Below are 23,615 nucleotides of genomic sequence, written 5' to 3'. Positions count from 1 at the left end.
CCGGGAAAGATAATTTTAGCCACGCCCATGCTTTTTTATGGCGGAAAATGTTCACGGCGCTTTAAAATTCACATTTTTTTTTAGGTTTCATTTTATCTTAAATCAGCGACCGCGAATAGCAGGGGTTTACTGTATACCGAAGCAATAAAATTATCTATAATAAGCTGGATTAAATGCGATAAAACTTGAAGCTTTCGGAGACTGCTGTCTCCTTCTTCAACAGTATATTATTACTGCAATGACACATCCTTAAGTAGCAGACCCATGGCACTCATGCACGTGGTCCATCAGACACATGGTCGGCATTCCCCACGCGCGCATCGGAAACGGAAGTGGCTCGGGAGCGTGATAAACAGAACCGGTCATCCCGTCTGAGGACAACCGCCTCAAACAGGGGGTGTAAACGTGTCCCTGTTAATAGTATTACGACTGGATGAACCAATTCGCAAGCTCTCAAGCCACTTGCGTTCCCAAAATCCATGGGCACGGTCTGTAATGGCCGCGTCTTAAGGGGAGATCCGATGCTGCTTCTCCCAGAAATGCTCTGCCACAGCAGACCTCACATAATTAGCAGTCTTAATAGCGGTCATGTGCTCCTTATAACTTAATTAACTTAAGTGCTAGATGTTTACTAAGTATTGATGATATCTGTAAAGGCATTGAGTTTTGCCTCGCTAGCACTACCATGATCTTTCAAAAAGTTATGTACAAGCAGGTCCATGGCACGGCTATGGGTTCCCCCATTAGTGCCATTGTGGCCAATTTGGCAATGGAGGAGCTGGAAACCAGGATGTTTCATCAGTTGGATTTCCCCATGCGCAAGTGGAGGAGATATGTGGATGATATGTCCACCATTTTAAAAAAGGAGAAGGAAGATGAGGTGCTCAGTTTACTTAACAGCTTCTCCCCATTTATACAATTCACCTCGGAGGTGGAAAAAGCTGGGTCCCTCCCGTTTCTGGATGTCCTGGTTAGCAGAGATGGGTCTAGAATTAAGACAACGATTTATAGAAAGCCTATGTGCTGTGGCCAGTATGTTCATTACAACTCGGCACAGGCTTATCATCATAAGAATAGTGTAGCCAGGGCGTTGTTGAATAGGGTGGGGACCCACTGTAGTACCCCCCGAGGATAAGGAAATGGAAATTTGCAGAGTCACGGCAGACCTCAGGAAGTGTGGGTACCCCCCAGAGGCTCTTGGACAAATATATTTATAGGGTTGAGTCCAATCCTAAGGAGTCGCCTGCCCCTGTGGCTACCGCATACATTCCTTACTATCCGGGCCTTTCAGAATGCATTGTACGGGCACTGCGGGAGTGTCAGACCCGCTGAGTGCAACTTCCGGGACGGAGATTGCACACAGTGGTGTCTCAAGTTAAAGATCCCATAGCCCAGGACTATACTAGTAGTGTGATCTATGAGATTAAGTGCCCAGATTGTGAGGAATGTTATGTGGGGGAGATGGGGCGACGTTTAAAAGACCGTCTGGGGGAGCACATGACCGCTATTAAGACTGCTAATTATGCGAGGTCTGCTGTGGCAGAGCATTTCTGGGAGAAGGAGCACTGGATCTCCCCTGAAGATGCAGTCATTATGGACCGTGCCCATGGATTTTGGGAATGCAAGTGGCGCGAGAGCTTGCGAATCGGTTCATCCAGTGGTAATACTATTAACAGGGACAGGGAGACAAGTTTACACCCCCCCCCCCTGTTTGAGGCGGTTGTCCTCAGACGGGATGACCGGTTCTGTTTATCACGCTCCCGAGCCACTTCCGTTTCCGATGCACGCGTGGGGAATGCCGACCATGTGTCTGATGGACCACGTGCATGAGTGCCATGGGTCTGCTACTTAAGGATGTGTCATTGCAGCAATAGTATACTGTTGAAAAAGGAGACAGCAGTCTCCGAAAGCTTCCGGTTTTATCGCTTTTAATCCAGTTTATTATAGATAATTTTATTGCTTCGGTATATTTTCAACTATATTTTTAATGTTTTATCGTAGTTTATTTTATCGTAATTTATTGTAATATTTTAGTCTTCCGATAGTGTATCACATTATTTTATTATTTTTATAGTAAAAATTTTTTTTACTTTTTTACTTTTTTTTTATTATTTTTTTTTTTTTTTAATTTTTTTTCCTTGGCTGGTGTTTGACTTTAATTATTGCAGACTTGAAGTTCTCCGAGCATTATAGGCTGGTTGCAAAGAAGGCCCATACCTATTAATGATTTATTGAACAATTGCTAGTAGAGATAAGGACATCATAATTCCATTATATAAGGCTATTGTTAGACCACACCTAAAGAAACACATTGAGCTTCTTGAAAGGGTCCAAAGATGGATAACTTACCTAGTGAGATCAGAAAAAGGGCATCCTTATGAGGAAAGACTGAGTATGTCAGTTGCAGCTTGGAAACTAGGCACCTTAGAGGAGACTTGATAGAGGTGTTCTTGTTCTGTAATAGTGCCACAGAAAAGGTTAGGCTGGCAAAGGCAGATTATAAGAAATCACTGGCAAAAAGAGTGAAGAGTGCCAATAAGGAATTCTTCGCATATATAAATGCAAAGAAGACAATGACAAACCAGATCAGATGCTTATGTAATAGACATGTGATAACTAAATTTTAGATAGTATTTTAGTATTAGATACTCCAAGGCTCTGAGAGGAATAAGTAAAATGAATGAGGATGAAATTTTCATAGTTATACATGATTCTAGAATTAGGGGCCTTAATTTCAAGTTACGGGGGATGTGATGTTTAGATTGGATTGCTGGAATTTTTATTTTCGCCAGCCAGTTATAAATTGACCGGAATAAGTCACTTGCTGCCTCCCTTAAGATTATAGGGTGTATGTGGGTGGTAGAGGCTGACTGTTTTGGGAAATTCAAAGGTGAGCTGGATAATTACAGATGGAGGAGGGAAACGCATTGGTTGTTCATTTACTTTTTTCTTATTAATTATTATCATTAATTTATTTTTTAAATTTTCTTCTTATTATTATGATTTTAATTTGCGAATTATTATTTTATTTTTATTCTTATTATTATTTATTATTTTTTTTTGGCTGGTGCAGCATAAGCCATAGGCTTCCTTGCACCATGTGGCCATTGCTAATACTAGATAATTTTGTTTAATTCATTCAATTCCTACTATTAGTTCACACTCTCCCTATGTATATTTATATATCTTGTTCAAATTTTCAATCATTAATAAAATAATTTTTATTCATCCACTCAAGTTCAAATACATTTTTTTAAACTTGTAGTGGATGACACTTGATGTTAATAGTTTTTTCAAATATTAATTCATTAATTAAATTTAATTAATTAATTTTAGTTTTATATGGGAGAAAAAAATTTCTCTTATATAAGATTTTTAGCAGGATATAAATTTAGGAATAAAATTGAAATCAACAGGCAGTAGCTCAATCGGTAAAATGCAAGGATTTCAGTATTTTTCATGTGAAGGTGAAGAATGCGAGTTCAATTCTTGCGAAAATCAATAATTTTTTGATAAATTTTTGAAGTCGTAAGTTCGTTGTTGACCTAAGTAGGAATTGAATTTAAAATTTTTTTTTAAACTGTTTAAATTTTTTTTTACTTGTTTTATCATATAGGATAATCACACCTTTTTTTCTCTCTCTCTCTCTCTCTCTCTCTCTCTCTCTCTCTCTCTCTCTCTCTCTCTCTCTCATGCTTTCAGTATTTCCTATTTCGGCTATCCTTCTCTGATTAGTAATGCCATTTTGTGTAACTTATGCCTCCATCTTCGCACTTATCAATAGATTTATTACTTTTACCTCATATATATATATATAATTTATGGTGTTTCTGTGTATGTGTTTTCTATATTTGTGTATATCTACTCGCCTATCTTGCAACTGGCTGCAAAGATAGAACTCGTTAGTATAACCTATATATTTATATTTGTACATTTATATATTTGTACACATGTTTTGCAGTTATTGGCAATTGTATAGCAGTTTAGCTAACAGGAGATGAAATTAGGTAAGTAATTAGGATAGAAATAGACACTTCTGCCCTCGTATTACATTAATAGCCCAGTGTGGAAAATTTTAGTTGTAGGAAAGTGAACAGTACGTGACTGAAGAACATAAAGTTAATGCTCAGGTTATCCAGAAGCGCAAGATCCCGTCCGTGCTAGTAACAATTTTTTTTTTAAATTTAAACATGAACAGTAACAGCTCTGGACATGGTAGATGTGTGTATCTGTAGATAGTTGTCTGTATAAAAATATGTAATAATCTTATAATTAATCTTCCACTTCGGTATGTGTACAGGAAACCATTGAGTAGGATATATGTAAATATTCAACTGGGTATATGTACAGGAAACTATTGAATGTTATGGACTGTTTTGGCATATTTTGATGAAATAGTGAAATTATATGGCATCCTGAAGAGATATATCAACCAGTTACCTACAAGTTTAAGATTATAATAAAAAGTTTAAGTATAAGACAATATTGTTAAGTGGAAGATTAATTATAAGATTATTACATATTTGTATACATTTAACTACCTACAGATACACATATCTACCATGTCCAGGGTCATTACTAGCACGGACGAAAAATCGCACTCCCAGATAAACTGAGCATTAACTTTATGTTCTTCAGTCATATACTGTTTACTTTTCTACAACTAAAATTTTCCACACTCTAAGCTATTAGTGTAATATGAGGGCAGGAATGTCTATTTCTGTCTTAATTCTTACCGAATTTTGCCTCCTGTTAGCTAAACTGCTATGCAATTTCCTATAACCACAAAGCACAACTTGAACACAAAAAAAAAAAAAAAATATATATATATATATATATATATATACATATATATACATATAGAATTAAGAGCTAAAAAGATTAAAAATTAATCCCTTTTAAACCTTTAGCTTTTAAGAGCTAAATGGATTAATTCTTAAGAACACGAATTAAGAACTAAAACATTTCGCAATTTAGTGGTCCCTGTAAAACTTATATAGCCGCCTCTGCTGTACTGAGACGTTGTGTTGGTCAGCTGCTATCTATGTGTCCACAGCCATTGGGAAATATTATGGCATATTCCTGATGTGGACATTGACTCTGGTCAACATGATTTCTTCTGTAATTATCTTATTAGAGAATTAGAAGAGAGTGATTTTTCTTTAACCTGGAATTTGTTTCACAGAAATGAGTAATCCTTACTTTCACTAAATTTCGCCTGTCTTTGTTTACATGGTAGGTACAAGTGGTCCCCAGATCAGTTTTGTTTTAGCTACTGTGCAAGCAACCTTACAATGTCTGAGAGAAAATCCTTGAGTGTTGTGGAAAAAGTGGAAGTGCTTAATAGTGTAGATCAGAACGTTAAAAAAAAAGAAATTGCTTTAAAATTTGGTATCCCTGCCAGTAGTGTGTCAACCATTCCGAAAAACTGTGTTTCAATTCTCAAGCTGTTTGAGGAAACGGGACACAGTCAAAGGCATGCAAAATTATGCCTGTATGGAGATGAGGCCAGACATGCCAATATCAGGGCCATCCATAAAAGAAAAGGCTATGGAATATGCACCTTTTCTGCAGCATAAAACATTCTAAGCCATTTCTGGTTGGCTGGACAAATTTAAAGTGCTGTGGTTTACTCAAAAAAGTTATTTCTGGTGAAAGTGGAGTTGTAAAAAAAAACTGAACCCATTGGAAAGAAACAGTTTTGAAAAAAAAACTATGGAGGACTACGAACCCAAAGACATAACATTGATGAAATAGGTCTATTTTTTAAATGTTTGCCGAACAAGACACTGAGTTTTAAAAGGTGATAAATGTTTGTTTAGGTGGTAAAAATAGTAAGGATAGAATTACAGTCTTGTTTGGCACAAATATGGTTGGTAATGAAAAACTGAAGCTTTTGGTAATAGGCAAAAAGTAAACAACCCCAATGTTTCAAAGGAGTAGTCATTAGAGTTGGATACAACTACAACAAAAAATCTTGAATGACAAGGGAAATTTTTGAGCAGTGGATTTTAAATTTTTATAGAAAGATGACGAAAGAAAACAGAACAATTGCATTGATACCTTGCCCACCTTCACTTGGTAATTTTGAAACTTACAAATGTGAAGCTTGTTTTCTTTCCTCCGAACACCTCATCTGAACTGCAATCAATGGACCAGGCCATTATCATGAATTTGAAAATGCACTACCAAAGGTGCATACTGAAAAAAATTATACTGAGAATAGAAGCCAACCAATCTATAGATTCTTTTATGGATTTGCGGATGTTCATATCATAGTTGGCGAAAGTGTAGTCAAAATGTGACAGAAACAACGATTAAGAATTGTTTCACAAAAGCAGATTTTGCTAAAACACCAATTAACAGCAATGAGAGGAATGAACTACTACAAGATATTGAGCAAAGTTGAGAAGAACTCCAAGTTTGATCAGTGGAGAAATTGTTCTTGATGAATTTTTATCAGTTGATTATGTCATAGCAGCTGGATATTCAAGTGACTCCAACATTTTGGAGAGTATTCAAAGAATTAGTGACAATATCAACAATGAGTTGGATGAAAATGAGGGTAATATTAAACCTTCCAAACATGAAATGTTGGCAGCATTTGAAACTTTGGGCCGAGGCCTTCAGTCTAAAAAAAATGTGCCAGAAATTATATTTGAGTGTTTAAACAAATGCGAACATTTTATGAACAATGTACAGTAAAATCTAGCATACAACAAAACATAACCAAATATTTTACGAAATAATTCATATACAATAGTCATTTCTTAAGTTGATTTCTTAATATGTATGTGTTAATACATTAATTGTTTAAAATGTTAGAAAATTTATTAATTCCCACTTATTTCTGATTTATTTTCAATCATTTTCTATATTTCTGAATGTTGAATTTCAGTATTTTTCATTGTTGAAAAGGTCATATTTCAAATTTCTGTTTAACAAATTTTTTCAAGCGAACGATTGATTTCAATAGAGCTCCGACTGTATATATAAATTAAAACAAATGCCAGTAGCATGGCAAACCAATAGTGAAAGTAAAAATAAATCATACATAATGAAACAAAATGAAGTGGGGGGAAAGAGAAATATATACTTACTGACTTGTTTTATTTCTAGGCCTGGCCTTGGACTTATTTTTTAACTCTCCTTTTTTCTTTATAGATCTAGTGCAAGTGATGAAATGTGCAATTTATACATCATGTATTACACCCATGCTGAAGGAGGTCGATCATTTTCCCGATGTGTTGGTGTACAACTTCCTATGTTAGTTGATGAGTTGCCACCAGATAATGATAAACCCCTCCAACCTAGTACCAAATTAGAAGGGAGTCTGGATCAAAGCTATAGTGGGAAACAGCTGGTCTCATACAGCAGTTCAGATATTGTTTTGGATAAAAAAGGCTTCCATTCCCTTCCTGTAACTCCTCATCAAAATGCAATTGATCACTTTAAGGACCAGTGGAATTTTAATTATGCTTCATCTCATACTCCAGATCCTGAATTCAGTAAGCATATATGAATATCATTTAAAAATAAAGTTGCTAATTAAATTTTAAAGACTTATTTATCTGCAGCAGAGAGAGAGAGAGAGAGAGAGAGACTTATCAAATCCTTTGCATTTTTCTCTCTCTCTCTCTCTCTCTCTCTCTCTCTCTCTCTCTCTCTCTCTCTCTCTCTCTCAACATAGTCAAAAGTTGTGAATGGTATTATGAACACTGTTGTAATCAGGCCTTAGAAAATTTATTCAAGGTCCACTATCAAAGAAGAGTTACCAGTTGTGTGGAGGGGGAAGTATGCTAAAAAAAGTCTTCTCGAAATGCCATCACACAGTAAATTTGGGTTTATGCAAAAAGGTAAAAATACCATTTTTAACCTTGCTTGATAGTGTTCGCTTCATATATCATCAACTTCTCAAGCTGATGATGCTATGCATTATTTATAATAATTACATGGAACTTCATTGCATAATTAAGTTTCATCTGTATGATAAATTTAATTAATGATAATGACTACTGGCATATGCCGATGACTGAAGCAATACAGATGAAAAACACACAAGAGATGTTAAATTGCTGAGTCACATCATGATTCTGTAGTGTTTCCCTTATGGAACTTTATGGTTTATACAAAACCATGTATGGTTTTGTAAGTTAATAATTTGAAGATCGCACAAGTTTTCTTAGATTGAATCACTGCTTCTGACTTATCTCTCAAAGTCATGAAACTCATGGGTTTGTCAATTTCTTGATTTTCTTCATCTGCTGATTGTGAAGAGTTGGGGCTAAGTGGAGATTCACCTTCGTTGAAGAGTCTAACGAATGTCATCTTAGCAAATTCAAATAATGATTCTTTGTTTGGTAATGATGGAAGGCCAGATGTCACTGCAGAATTTTCACATAATTTTCCCCAGAATTTAAATACTGAAGCAGGCCTACCAAAGTCGTATTCCTTCTCTCATTAATCCATTTTATAACAAAGTTTTTCATCTTTTTCTGACTTCTGACAAAAGCCAGAATTCTGACTTTTGTTTTTGTAACTCATTAATAATGAAAGCAAATATTCCTTCAGCAGTTAGCAGAGTTCCATCACAGCTGCATAATTTCTCTGCACCAATCAGTTTTTATTGGCTGTAAGGTTAAAACAATATCTCAGGACATCAAATTCTTAATTCGCTAGACTTTGCTTTTCTTTAATATCAATTAACGCTTTAGAAACTTCTGTGCTTGTTTCTAAAAATCTCTCAATCATACCCAATTAACTGTCCCAGTGAGTTTTCAAATCTAAAATTAGCATCTTTTCGCAACCATGTTCTGCTTTCACGTAGTTTTGAAGGATTTCATTCTTGAGAGGGAATATCCTGAATATTAGCATTAGTAGAGGCATTTGATGCAAAAAAGCAAGCTTATGCAGCATCAGCCAAAAAAAAAAAAAAAAAACCCACTTCCACTTCACCCCTCTGTTCGTTCGAAATACCTGTCCAGCTGAGCCTTAAACTTATTTAGGCTATCAACTTCCACGACAACGGATGGAAGTCTGTTCCACCAACCAACCACCCACTGACTAAAGCCAAATTTCCACACGTTTATCCTACATCTGTCTTTCCTCAATTTGAATTTATGCCCTCTCAGGTGATTATTCTGTGCAAGAGGAAGAATCCCATCAGCATTGAGCATGCTCAAACCAACCAAGGCTTTCTACACCTCTATCAGATCACCTCGCTGGTGCCTAGTCTCCAGACACTGTAATTTGCAAAACTTAAGCCTTTCTTCGTAAGAGAACCCCTTTGTTCCATTCACTAATCTTGTTGCCCTTCTCTTTACTCATTCCAGCAGCTCTACATCCTTCTTGAAATGAGGCCTCCAGACCTGTATACAGTACTCTAGGTGTGGCCTGACCATTGCCTTATACAAGGGAATAATCACCTCCTTATCCCTGCTAGAAAAATTCCTATATATCATTGACAATACACCATGAGCTACTCTTCCACCCGTCTGTACTTCCCAGAGAACTTCATATCTGCCTGCACAACCACCCCCAGGTCCCTTTCATTCTCTACCACTGTCAGTGTAGTACCGCAGAGTTGATACGTTGCTTTGGGGTATGTAGTACTTTACATTTGTCAATAGTAAACTGCATTTGCCGCCTCTCAGCCCATCTGCTCGACCTTTCCAGATCCCAATGCAGCAGCATAGTGTCAGTAGTGTCCTTGACAACCCTGCCAACCTTCGTATCGTCTGCAAACTTGGACATTAAGCTTGATATACCATCATCAATATCATTCATAAATACAGAAAACAATAATGGAGTCAACACTGAACCCTGAGAGACTCCACTAATAACATTAGTCTACTAATAACATTAGTCCATTGATTACCACTCTCTGTCTTCTCCCCCTCAACCACCCCTTTATCCATGGCAGCAATTTGCCTCCAGTGCCACTCTGCTCCAATTTGTGCAGCAGTCTTTCATGTGCAACAGTATCAAAAGCCTTTCTAAGATCCAAGTATATAATATCAAAGTTATTTCCTGCATCCAGTTCTTTTGTGACTGCATCATAGTATCTAATCAAATTGGTCAGGCAAGACTTCCCCTTAACAAAACCATGCTGTGTCCGAGCTATAACTGAAGTCTGGTGTAGATCAACCAGCAGTGCTTCATTAACCAGTGCCTCCATTAATTTTCCTGGAACAGAAGTTAAACTCACAGGTCTATAATTACTTGTGTCAGCCTTTGATCCTCCTTTGTGAATTAGGGTCATATTTGCACATCTCCAGTCTGTGGGTACCTACTCTGAGTCCAAGGAAGCTCTCATAATTATGGCTAAGGGTTTGCTTACTTCCTTTGCTGCCTCCTTTAATATATCTGGATAGATCCCATCCACCCCAGGTGCCTTTCTTTTGTTTATCTTCAACAATTTCTCCTCCACTTTACTCTCAGTTATTACAAGATTCTCTAGCTTACTGCCAGAGTTGAATACACCTCTGGCATTCCCCTCACTGAATAACTCCTCATATGTGAATGTCGATGCAAAATACTCATTTAGGTTGTTAGCTACCTGAGCAGGATCATCAACAGTTGACCCATCAATATCAATTGGACCAATCTGATTCATCCCCTTCCTTCTAGAGTTTACATAAGTAAAGAACTCTTTGCTGTTTTTCTTTGCATCCCTTGCCAAAGATTTCTCGTAATCTGCCTTCACCTGCCTAACCTGCTTTGTAACTTGGTTACAGATCAACTTGTATCTATCATAGGCTTCTGTGTCACGTGTTAATTTGTATGTATCCCATGCATTTTTCTTCTCTACCATATGTCTCATTAGTTCATCTGACATCCATTTATGCCTAACCTTGAACAATATTTTTTAGTTGGTATGTAAAGCCTAGTAGCTTCCAAGATAAGTTCTTTGAATGCTTCCCATTTTGAATTTGCTGTTGGTAACATCATCAGTTTGTCCCACTGCATAGAATTTAAATACTGTCTCAGTCCATCGTAGTCGCCTTTACAAAAGCAATAACCCTTCCCTTTACCCCTAATGGTAGTTACCTCTTTGAGTAAATCACACATCAGCACACTGTGATCACTGCCACCTAGTGGTTCATTTACCTGCAGATTCTTAATGCATGAAGAATCACTACTGATAATCAAATCAAGAGTATTACTCCCTCTAGTTGCCTCCCGAACATGCTGATGTAGAAAACAATCATCCAATAAATCCACAAAAGCCTTGCTAGTGTGTGTGAGTGACCAGCCCCCAAATTCCAGTCAATATCTGGGAAATTAAAATCCCCCATTATAAGACTCTCTGATTTACTGGCCCATTCTATTTCCCCGTACAGTTTCTTATTATACTCATTGGAGTCATTAGGCCTATAACACACTCTTAAATTTGATCTCCCAATGCTTATGTCACACCAAACTGACTTGACACTGCACTGTACAGCGATGTTGACTGGCTTCACTTCCTTGGATTTTATATGTTTCTTAACTAACCCCTCCTCCCATCCTATCCTGTCTATCCTTTCTGTAGTCGTCGTACTACCCAAATTCCAGTTCTACATTCCTTATATCTGTGCGACACCACGTCTCTGATATCCCAACAATATCTGCCTTTGATGTTTTGAGCAATACCTCAAATTCATCAAATTTATTTACTAAACTCCTAGCATTGGTGTACACGCAAGTATACATGTCCCTGAAATATTTTGCATCTTGTTTTTCAGGCTTCTTCTCATTCCAATAGAAGCAGTGCAAAAATCTCTTTCACCTCTGCCAGTGGCTACTGTTAATCTATTAATATTTGACTCCCCCCCAAGCTAGCAGTTTTCTGACCCACCTAACACTGCCTCGATAGCATTAGCAAATATTCTTGCACCCTTTCTATTTAAGTGTATCCCATCCCTGTAGAAGCAGTCTCTCCTGTTAATATCTGCCTTTGATGTTTTGAGCAATACCTCAAATTCATCAAATTTATTTACTAAACTCCTAGCATTGGTGTACACGCAAGTATACATGTCCCTGAAATATTTTGCATCTTGTTTTTCAGGCTTCTTCTCATTCCAATAGAAGCAGTGCAAAAATCTCTTTCACCTCTGCCAGTGGCTACTGTTAATCTATTAATATTTGACTCCCCCCCAAGCTAGCAGTTTTCTGACCCACCTAACACTGCCTCGATAGCATTAGCAAATATTCTTGCACCCTTTCTATTTAAGTGTATCCCATCCCTGTAGAAGCAGTCTCTCCTGTTAACTAGTACAGTCCAGGCTGAAAAAAATTCTACCCCTTGAGCCCTGCACAATCTTTCCAGGGCCGAATTGATCGACAAGGCTCTCATCATATACTCCCTCCTATCGTGTCTGGGCAGAATTGTAGACACTTTCAAATTCAACCCTAATTCACGGCTTTTTTTCAACAGTGACCTGTACTTGTTAAGTAATTTTGCCGGTCTCCTACTCTTGATATCATTAGTGACAACGTGTACAACTATATCACCTTTTGTGCCCTTAAAAGATGATATCTGCTCTATAACGTCATCAACCTCTGCCCCTGGCAGATATACCCTGGTCCTGTTCCACCTATCCTTTTTACAAAGCATTTTCCCCGTTTCCCTGACAATAGAGTCACCAACAACTACTAGTTCCTGTGGGACCAGCGCATTCTGCCTTTTGGGTTGCCCCTGTGTTGCGTGATGACCAAGTGCAAGCTCTGGCGTTGATGGGGGCAGCTGAGAGCTTGATGGGCCTCTCAATTTAATTCCTTTGAGGGCATCCATCCTGTCCTTCGAGCTCTCATATAGGCCCATAACAACGCTGAGTTGTTGCCTGATTTCGATACACTTCTTGCATCGCGCACACACAAACACATCCCCCATGGCAATATCATGTCCCGTACCCGAATGCTCCACAAACATCATGCAAGCAGTGCATTTTAAAAGGCTGTGATTCAGAAGGCAACTGCCCCCCTCAGTTCTCCTCTCAGCCACGGTACTTTCATTAGCTTGAGCCTTTTGCTTTGCTGCTCTGGTTTGAGTCATTATTTCTATTAATTTCAATAAAATTTCAATTTCAGTTCAAAATTATAACCCTAAACTTGTATCCCAACATAGTTATAATTATTAATTATCTACGAGTTCGCTTTATATAACTTCCGTATCAGTTATATATTAATTAATTATGTTATGTTTGTAATCTAAGTCGTTATATCTATTTAGTTAAAAGTACAATTTAATTGACAACGAAGTTCAACAAATTTAATAGATTCTACCGATCAACTGACAATATTATAACCTATACTTCATCAAACGCTATCTAGTTCGGTATATAACGTATCGTATGACAAAGGCGGCAAGTTACGAACGGTAAATCTACGGACAATTAAGTATTAAATAACTTTCAAATCTCGCTGTCTCAATTCAGAATAAACTAACGATCCTTACTAGGTCTGTAAGCTACTTACAGAAAATAATTTGATGTAAAAAATATTCAATAAAGCAGCTAAATATGTCTAAAAAACTTCTCGTTCAGCGGAGTTGCAACTTGTGGATTTGATACCCTTACCGATACTTTTATGCACTTATCAGGCCGAGTAAAGAATAAATACACCAGATTAATCAGAAAATCACAAAATAATGCTATACTCCTAAATTTAAATCAAAAGTTTTAGAAAAACAATAATTTCAAATCAATAAATAAAAAAAAATCCACAGCGGCTTTGAACACGTCTGGCTCCTACTAGCCTCGTCAGCAGACTCATCAATATTTTTACAATTTTTCTTACTTTTTTTATAGTTTCATTAATATCTGTAAATTTTTTTTTGCTGCTTTTTTTTTTTCATCTACATTGGCAATTAGATCTGTTTTATCAGCAAAAGCTAACTCCTCAATTTCAGTTGCTGTATTCAAATCATCTAACTCATTTTCATGATCGTCATCTGACTTGTTTTCTGCTTGATTTAGCATTAGTTGAGGCACATGAGGCAAGAAAGCAAGTTATGTAACATCAGTTAAAAAAAAAAAAAAAACCTCCCATTTCACTCATCCATTCACTCCAAATGCCTGTCCAGCTCAACCTTAAATTTATTTAAAATATCAATTTCCACAACAAGAGATGCAAGCCTGTTCCAGCAATCACCTACCTGCTGGCTAAAGGCAACTTTCCACACATCTACAACTATCTTTCCTCAATTTGAATCTATGCCCCCCTCAGGTTTTTAATCTGAGCAAGAGAAAGAATCCCATGAGCATTGAGCTTGCTCAACCAATTCAAAGCCTTATACACCTCACATCAACTTGCATGTGCCTAGTCTCAAGGCACTGCAATTTGCAGAACTAAGCCTTTCTTGGTAAGCGCATCAAGAAAGTTTCACCAATCTTGTTGCCCTTCTTTGTACTCATTCTAGCAAATCTACGTCTTTCACAGTATTCAAGGTGTGGCCTGACCATTGCCTTGTACAAGAGGATAATCACATATCCAGTTTTGCTAGCAGGGACCTTGTCCCTGCTAGCAAAATTACTATATATTATTGACAGGTCTCCATGAGCTTCTCTGGCAACCCTTCTACTCTGATCAGTGAACTTCATATCTGACTGCACAATTACCCCCATGATCCCTTTTTTTCTCTCCACTCCCTCAGTGTAGTACCACACAGTTGGTATGTTTCTCTTGGGTTACTGCTACCCACATGCAGTACCTTGCATTTGTCAATGTTAAAATTCAGTTGCCACTTCTCAGCCCATTTGCCTAACTTATCTAGATCCAGTTGCAATACAATACTGTCTTTACTGTCGTTAACAATCCTGCCAACCTTTCTATCATCTGCAAACTTCAACATTAGGCCTGATGTACCTTCATCAGTATCATTGATGAATACACAAAACAACAATGGGCCCAGCACCGAACCCTGGGGAACGCCATTAATAACATTAATCGATGAAGAGCAGCGTCCATTGATTACCACTCTCTGTCATCTCCCACTCATCCATTCCTTTATCCATTGTAGCAACTTGCCCTTAATGCCATACCGCTCCTATATGTACAGCAGTCTTCCATGTGCAACAGTATCAAAAGCTTTCCTGAAATCCAAGTACAGTGAAACTTCCCTTTAACGGACAGCCATGGGGAATGAAAATGTGTCCGTTAGAGAGAAGTGTCCGCTAACAAGAAGTCTGAGGGAGAAAAAAAAAAGAAAGAAAAATCGTTAAACGTTTAATGTAAAATTAAATTAAAATATATACAGATTTTGAACAATATTTTTGTAAATAATATACAATTACATACACAAGAGATAAAGAAAAATCGTTAAACGTTTAATGTAAAATTAAATTAAATTATATACAGATTTTGCGCAATATTTTTGTAAATAATATACATACAATTGTGCTATGCATATTATGACTTTATCTTAAGAAAAATACATACAGTAATCACTTATTTTCTTCTGCACCTTCTTCCGGTGGATAATTTTGTTTTCAACATTTGTTTGGAGTGAAGAAACCATCGAAAGTCCTTCAGTATCTTCTTCAGGCGGCGAAAAACATTTTTAAACGATTTATTTGCATGAGCGCTTCTTCTATTTTCATTGTGGTTCGTCGTTAATATGTTCTTCGACAGAATGACCTCCTTCCATTTCTTCATCCTCATGAGGAACTTCTTGAAAAATATCGATGATAATGTCGTTGATATCTAGAGCACCATCTTCTGTAGTGAGGTTCGAGTCTATATCTTTGAAGCCAGGGTCACTTGTAGCGGAAGTATTGTATATTATCAATCGATGTTGAAGTTCTTGTTCTTCTTGGTGCTCCACATTGCTGTTCACAACTTCAATTTTTGCGTTTGAGAAACCAGAATTTACAAAACAGCACGACAGTTTGTTTTCTAATTGCGTTTACTGAAGAGGAAATCCATTGAATCGCATCTAGGATGCTGATTTTCTTTGCAAGGTCACTCGCACATGTTACATCGTTCATGTTTGCAATGAGATGTCTTAAAACACGTTTTCTGTAGTGAAGTTTAAAAATTTTTTATTATCCCTTGATCCAAGGGCTGACACTGCAGATGTGTTTGGTGGCAGGAAAACGATTTGAATGTTCTACAATTCAATGTGCGGGTGAGATGCAGCATTATCCATGAAAGGAATAATTTTTCTGTTTTAACGAATCATGTTTTGTTTAAAGTGACTTATCCATTCGCTCATGATATCTCATGTCATCCACGCTTTTTTATTAGACTTCCAGTCAACATCCAAAAGATTCAACTTTACGCCCTTGAAACAACGAGGATTTTGTGGTTTCCTATAACAAGAGGTTGTTCAAAGTCTCCCAGCATATTTGTACACAATAGTACAGTCAAGCGTTCCTCAGAAATGTTTCCACCCTGGCACTTTTCATTTTTTAGACTCATTGTTTTTTCAGGAAGAGCTTTAAAAAACAACCCTGTTTCGTGACAGTTGTAAATATCCTTAGCTTCAAAATCATGACATAAATCTTCCAATTTGACGGTCCAACTCTGTTACAACCCCTGTATCAACCTTCACCACTTACGGTTTTCCAAGAAATTTGATGCCGAGTTTTGAACTTGTCTAGCATCCCGCAGAGGCTTTGAACTCATTTACTCCCATAGATTTCGCAACCTCCAAAGCCTTTTCCCTAATAATAGGCCCATTAATGGGAATTTTTTTAGCATGTTCGCGACAAAACCACTCATACGTAACATTGTCAGTTTGAAGTCCAACAGTTTTCGGGAATGATTTTTGAACCTGATCATTTCCGTGTTACCAAAATTGTTTGAGCAGTTCATTTTTTTTTCTTTAGGATGTCGCTTACTTGCGTCTTCCCAATTTTGAATTTTGCAGCGAGATTGCGAACACTATTTTTTTGCCGATCATACGCATTAATGAGTTCGACTTTATCTTTTAAAGTTAAATGTTTACGAGAAGACATTGTGCACTTAACACGACACTGAACAAAACTGAAAACTGAAACTCAAAAGACGAAAGGCCGACAAAATTCCCCCCCTGCATGCACCGAATTCATCAGAAGTTTTATACGTGCCTTAAAATTCTTGAAAAAGGTTTTAGAACCGTGACGTAAACCTTGATAAAATTCAGAGAATCGGAAATAGAAAATAAACACACGATTGAGCCAATATGTGGAAGAAACGTTCCTAGAAAAAGGGCCGTAAGCTCGCCCGCTGTCCGTTATGGGGAGATCAGATTAAGTGCTAATCTAAACGAAACAGTGCAGATTGCCTGTCCGCGTCCGTTACAGAGCATGTCCACTAGACAGAAGCTGAAAACTCATTAAAACCAATGGAGGTGTTTTGGGGAATTTGAAAATGTCCGTTGTAGAGAGATGTCCGTTAACGAGAGGTGTCCATTAGGAGAAGTTTCACTGTATATGATATCAAATTTATTTTTTGCCTCCAGTTCCTTTGTGACCACATCATAGTATCCAGTCAAACTGGTCAGACAAGACCTCCCTTTAAAAAACGCATGCTGTGTCTTAATTATTACTGCAATCTTGTATAGATGATCCTGGAGTGTTTCTTTCCATCACCAGTGACTCCATATTTTCCCCGGAACACAATTTAAACTAACAGGTCTATAGTTACTTGTGCCACGTTTTGAACTCCCTTTGTGAATTGGGGATACATTTGCACACCTCCAGTCCATGGGGACCTCCACTGAGTCTAAGAAAGCTCTCATAGTTATAGCTAAGGGTTTGCTTATTTCCTTTGCTGCTGCTTTTAATGTTACTGGATAGATCCCATCCACCCCAGGTGCCTTCCTTATGTTTAATTTCAACAATTTCTCTTCCACTTTGCTCTCATTTACTACAAAATCACTTAGCTCCCTGTTAGGGTTTAAATAACCTCTGGCATTCCCCTCCTTGAATAGGATTTCTACCTGAATCGATTATTTTCTTATAAAATACATGACATACAGCCAGGTGTATGTCATGTGCATAACATAAGTGATTATGGCAGCTCATTAATTTTTCAAATTTAATCATCACAATTGCACATGCAACAATGTGCCTCTGAATAGTACTCATTCCAAATTCTTCTTCCTTAGCTTCTACTGCTTTAACAGCTTCATCTGCAAAAAAAAGAGTCAAGAATTCTTACCATTCCAAAATTTTCCTTCATCCGTATGTACGTTCAGATTTAGGTATCGTCTATTTTTCAGTGAAGAATACTCATCAAGAGATATGCTAAACTTAGAACCTCCATTTAATTTTTTTTTCACTTGGGCCTTGATTATAATATCATATTCTTTATATATAATACTCATTACAGCGCTAGCATTTCAAGGAAAAGAATAACCATTGTCTCATATTGCCTGTCTTATGAAGTTTAATCTTTGTAATTGCATTTGCAGTGAATCCATCTACAAGAACAAGTTTGCTTATAATTTCTTATAGAGTTTCTTTCTCCTTGACAAAATATTTTTTTAGCATTAGCATTAGTAGAGGCATAGCAAGAAAGCAAGCTTATGCAGCATCAGCCAAAAAAAAAAAAAAAAAACCCTCTCCCATTTTCCCCTCCATTCCTTCCAAATATCTGTCCAGCTCAGCCTTAAATTTATTTAGTCTATCAACTTCCACAACAAAGGATGGAAGTCTGTTCCACCAACCAACTACTCGCTGGCTAAAGGCCAACTTCCACACATCTATCCTACATCTGTCTTTCCTCAATTTGAATTTATGCGCTCTCAGGTGATTATTCTGAGCAAGAGGAAGAATCCCATCAGCATTGAGCATGCTCAAACCATTCAAGGCTTTATACACCTCAATCAGATCACCTCGCAGGTGTCTAGTCTTCAGACACTGTAATTTGCAAAATTTAAGCCTTTCTTCGTAAGAGCAACCCTTTGTTCCATTCACTAATCTTGTTGCCCTTCTCTGTACTCTTTCCAACAGCTCTACATCCTACTTAAAATGAGGCCTCCAGACCTTCATACAGTACTCAAGGTGTGGCCTGACCATTGCTTTATACAAGGGGATAATCACCTCCTTATCCCTGCTAGAAAAATTCCTATATATCATTGACAAGACACTGAGCTACTCTCGCAGACCATTTGCACTGCTCAGAAAACTTCATATCTGCCTACACAATTACCCCCAGGTCCTTTTCATTCTCTACCACTGTCAGTGTAGTACCACAGAGTTGATAAGTCACTCTGGGGTTACTGCTTGCATTATATAGTACTTTACATATGTCAATGGTAAACTTCATTTGCCCCCCTCTCAGCTCATCCGTTCAACCTTTCTAGATCCTTTGGCAGCACCGTACTGTCCTAAACAACTCTGCCAACCTTCGTATCGTCTGCAAATTTGGACATTAAGCTTGATATACCATCATCAATATCATTTATAAATACAGAAAACAACAATGGACCTAACATTGAACCCTGAGGGACTCCACTAATAACATTAGTCCACAAAGATCAGTGTCCATTGATTACCATTCTCTGTCCTCTCCCACTCAACCATCCCCTTATCCATAGAAGCAATTTGCCTCCACACTGCTCCAATTTGTGCAGCAGTCTTCCATGTGCACCAGTATCAAAAGCCTTTCTAAGATCCAAATATATGATACCAAAGTAATTCCCTTCATCCAGTTCCTTTGTGACCACATAATAGAATTTAATCAAATTGGTCAGACAAGGCTTCCCCTTAACAAAACCATGCTGTGTCTGAGTTATAACTGAAGTCTTGTCTATATAATCATGCACTGCTTTTTTAATCAGTGTCTCCATTAATTTCCCTGGAACAGAAGTTAAACTAACAGGTCTGTAATTACTTATGTCGCCCTTTGATTCTCCTTTGTGAATTGGGGTCACATTTGCACATTTCCAGTGCATAGGTACCTCCTCTGAGTCCAAGGAATCTCTCATAATTATGGCTAAGGGTTTGCTTAGTTCCTTTGGTGTCTCCTTTAATATAACTGCATAGATCCCATCCACCCCAGGTGCCTTTCTTTTGTCTATCTTCAACAATTTCTCCTCCACTTTACTCTCAGTTATTACAAAATAATCTAAGCTCACTGCCAGAGTTTAATTCACCTGTGGCATTCCCCTCCCTGAATAACTCCTCATGTATCAATGTAGATGCAAAATACGCATTTAGTTTGTTAGCTGCCTGAGCAGGATCATCAACAGTTGAACCATCGATATCCAGTGGACCAATCTGATTCATCCCCTTCTTTCTAGAGTTTATATAAGTAAAACTATTTGCTGTTTTTCTTTGCATCATTTGCCAAAGTTTTCTCGTAATCTTCCTTTGCCTGCCTAACCTCCTTTGTGACTTGGTTACAGACCAGCTTATATCTGTCATAGGCTTCTGTGTCACCCATTAATTTATGTGTATCCCATGCATTTTTCTTCTCTGCCATATGTCTCATTAGTTCATCTGACATCCACTTAGGCCTAAACCTTGAACAATCTTTCTTAGTTGGTATGTAAAGCCTAGTAGCTTCCAAGATAAATTCTTTGAATGCTTCCCATTTTGAATTTGCTGTTGGTAATAACATCAGTTGGTCCCACCGTATAGAATTTAAATGCTATCTTAGAACACTGTAGTCGCCTTTACAAAAGCAAAAACCCTTCTCTTTACCCTTGATGGTAGTTACATCTTTGAGTAAATCCCACTTCAGCGACTGTGATCACTGCCACCTAGTGGTTGCTTTATCTGCAGATTCTTAATGCACAAAGAATCACTACTGATAATCAGATCAAGAATATTACTTGCTCTAGTTGCTGCTGTAGAAAACAATCATCCAATAAATCCACAAAAGCCTTGCTAGTGAGTGAGTGACCACCCCACAAATTCCAGTCAGTATCTGGGAAATTAAAATCCCCTATTATAAGACTCTGTGATTTACTGGCCCACTCTATATCCCTATACAGTTTCTTGTTATACTCATCAGAGTCATTAGGCCTATAACACACTCCAACTCTGAATTTTGATCTCCCAATGCTTATGTCACACCAATCTGACTCGACATTCACTGTCCAGCGATGTCGACTGACTTCACTTCCTTGGATTTTATGTGTTTCTTAACTAATCGCATAAACCCTCCTCCCTTCCTATCCTGTCTATCCTTCCCGTACACGTTTTACTCCCCAAATTCCAATTCTGTATTACTTATATCTGTGTGACACGACGTGTCTGATATCCGAACAATGTCTGGCTTTGATGTTTTGAGCAATACCTCAAATTCATCAAATTTATTTACCAAACTCCTCGCATTGGTGTACATGCAAGTATACATACACCTGTTCCTATTCTTAGCTACCCTAACACAACCCACATGTTTACTTGTACCGCAATGACTCCCAGCAGTCTCTGAAATACCCTGCATCTTGTTTTCCAGACTGCTGCTCATTCCAGTAGAAGCAGTGCAAGAATCACTTTCACCTCTGCCAGTGGCTACTGTTAATCTATTAATCCTTGTATCCCCCCCCCAAGCTAGCAGTTTTCCGACCCACCTAACCCTGCCTTGATAGCATCAACAAATATACTTGCACTTTTTTCTATTTAAGTGTATCCCATCCCTGTAGAAGCAGTCTCTCCTGTTAACAAGTACAGACCACGCTGAAAAAAATTCTATCCCTTAAGCCTTGCACAGTCTTTCCAGGGCCGAACTGATCGACAAGACTCTCATCATATATTCCCTCCTATCGTGTCTGGGCAGAATTGTAGACCCTTTGAATTTCAACCTTAATTCACAGCTTTTTTTCAACAGTGACCTGTACTTGTTAAGTAATTCTGCTGGTCTCCTACTCTTACTATCATTAGTGTCAACGTTTACAACAATATCACCTTTTGTGCCCTTAAAAGATGATATCCTCTCTACAATGTCATCAACCTTTGCCCTGGCAGACATACCCTTGTCCTGTTCCACCTATCCTTTTTACATAGCATGTTAGTAATGTTCCCTTTCGTTTACCTGCAGAAGAGCATGCTTCGCTGTTCTGAGCTGTTTTGCACTTACCTGTGATGACATAATTGACATCTTCAATGCTTGCAGGTGCAGACGTAGTTATCTTATCTATGGAGTGCCTCAATTTTAAGCGTCGAATGAAATCAATAGTTGACCAGTCATGGCATGACATTTTATGCATTTTGCGCTGTCTTCTTTAGAGTTCTTTATGAAATATTGCCAAACAAAAGATTTTGAATTAGTCATGGGGATTTGAATTTAAAATCTAATACTATGAATGATACAAAAAATTGCAGGGAAGGTAAAAAGAATACACACTGCAGTTGAAATTTGAAGCTGCACATGACCAGTATTAACTGCTAACTAACTAATATCTGCTATATTGAGACTTATCACATGATTCAAATTCAATGAGTTGCTTAAAGCACAGGCCACAGGCAGTAACTGAGCAAAGCAGTAGGTTCATCACAAGGTACTGTGTTTGTTCGGGGTTGCCAACTGGCATTTTTCATTTAAGACAATTTAATGTTCCTGGGGAAATTTAAGGGGAATTTTTTTAATTCCCGGGAATTAAAAAATCAATAAAAACATGAAAGATCCCGGGAAAGAAGCCCTAGCTGTTCATATAGGAGAACATAAGAAGTGTGAATAATTACAGACCTGCAAGCTTGATTTCTGTTCTGGGCAAAATAATGGAATCTGATTAATGAAGTAATACAGATTCACCTTGACGGAAATGCAGTTATATGGCAATCACAATACAGATTTCTTAAGGGATGAACTTGACTGATCAATCTGATTTGTTACTATAACATAGTAACAAAGAAACTGGAAGCAAAAAATAATTCTGACATCATATACTTGGATTTCAGCAAATCTTTTGATTTTGTTCCACAAAAGCCTCTATAAAAATTGGAGTATTGTAGTTTTTGGGGGAAATGCTTTTGATGAAGTGATGGTGGACATGTAGCAGAAGGAGAGAGTGGTTATTAATAGGTACTGCTTTTTTTGGACTAAAGATATTTATACAGTTCTTCAGGGAAGTGCTTGGTCCTTTGTTATTTTTTTCTGCAAACTTTGACACAACTTTAATGTCTGAGTTTACAGATGATTGGTAGGCTGGTTAAGAATAGAAATCAAGGTTTATTACACTGAGGCCTAAAAAAATTATCCAGATGTGCCGAGAAGTGACAGTTAAGGGTTTTTTTTTTTTTTTTTTTTTTTTATGAAAACCCCAAACACGAAAGGTATCAAAACCTATAGTACTTAGTACCTTGCATGGGTTGAAGGAGAAGTATGGGGGGAGGGGGATGCCAGAAATAAATTTTGCTCTAAAGACTAAACATGGGTTTCACCACTTCAAGCCTCCAATAAGCAAAGTGGTGGTATTTCACCGGTTGGGTAGCAGTAATCTAAGAATAATGTTCCAAATGAGTGATACTGCACTCAAGGAAGAAAAAAGTAAAATTCCTACAGTGATTGTACAGATTCACATGAAATTTACTGAGCAGTATAAACAGGCTGCAAGTACAGCTCATGGGTTTCTTTCAATGATATACAGGAATTTTGCCATCAGGAACAAAGAGGTGATTATTGCATTAGCATTAGCAATTAGATCTGTTTTATCGGCAAAAGCTAACTCCTCAATTTCTGTTGCTGTATTCAAATCA

At 37.6% G+C, this 23,615-nt stretch overlaps 1 protein-coding gene across 3 annotated transcripts in view; it reads left to right on the top strand.

The window, feature by feature from the left end:
* The window catches only part of LOC150086985 (peptidyl-glycine alpha-amidating monooxygenase B-like), a 627,331-nt gene that overhangs the window by 339,741 nt on the left and 263,975 nt on the right, over nt 1-23,615 (top strand). For all 3 annotated transcript variants that reach the window (XM_090372880.1, XM_090372878.1, XM_090372879.1), the window contains one exon: nt 7,165-7,508. In XM_090372880.1, the coding sequence (XP_090229006.1) occupies nt 7,165-7,508 (344 nt within the window). The remainder of the gene's footprint in view (nt 1-7,164; nt 7,509-23,615) is intronic.

This window comes from Mastigoproctus giganteus, chromosome 4 (assembly GCF_048544385.1).
Source record: "Mastigoproctus giganteus isolate SK-2022 chromosome 4, ASM4854438v1, whole genome shotgun sequence".
Classification (NCBI taxonomy): domain Eukaryota; kingdom Metazoa; phylum Arthropoda; class Arachnida; order Uropygi; family Thelyphonidae; genus Mastigoproctus; species Mastigoproctus giganteus.
The sequence above is the reverse complement of the archived record's forward strand: the minus strand, read 5'-3'. Positions and strand labels throughout refer to the sequence as shown.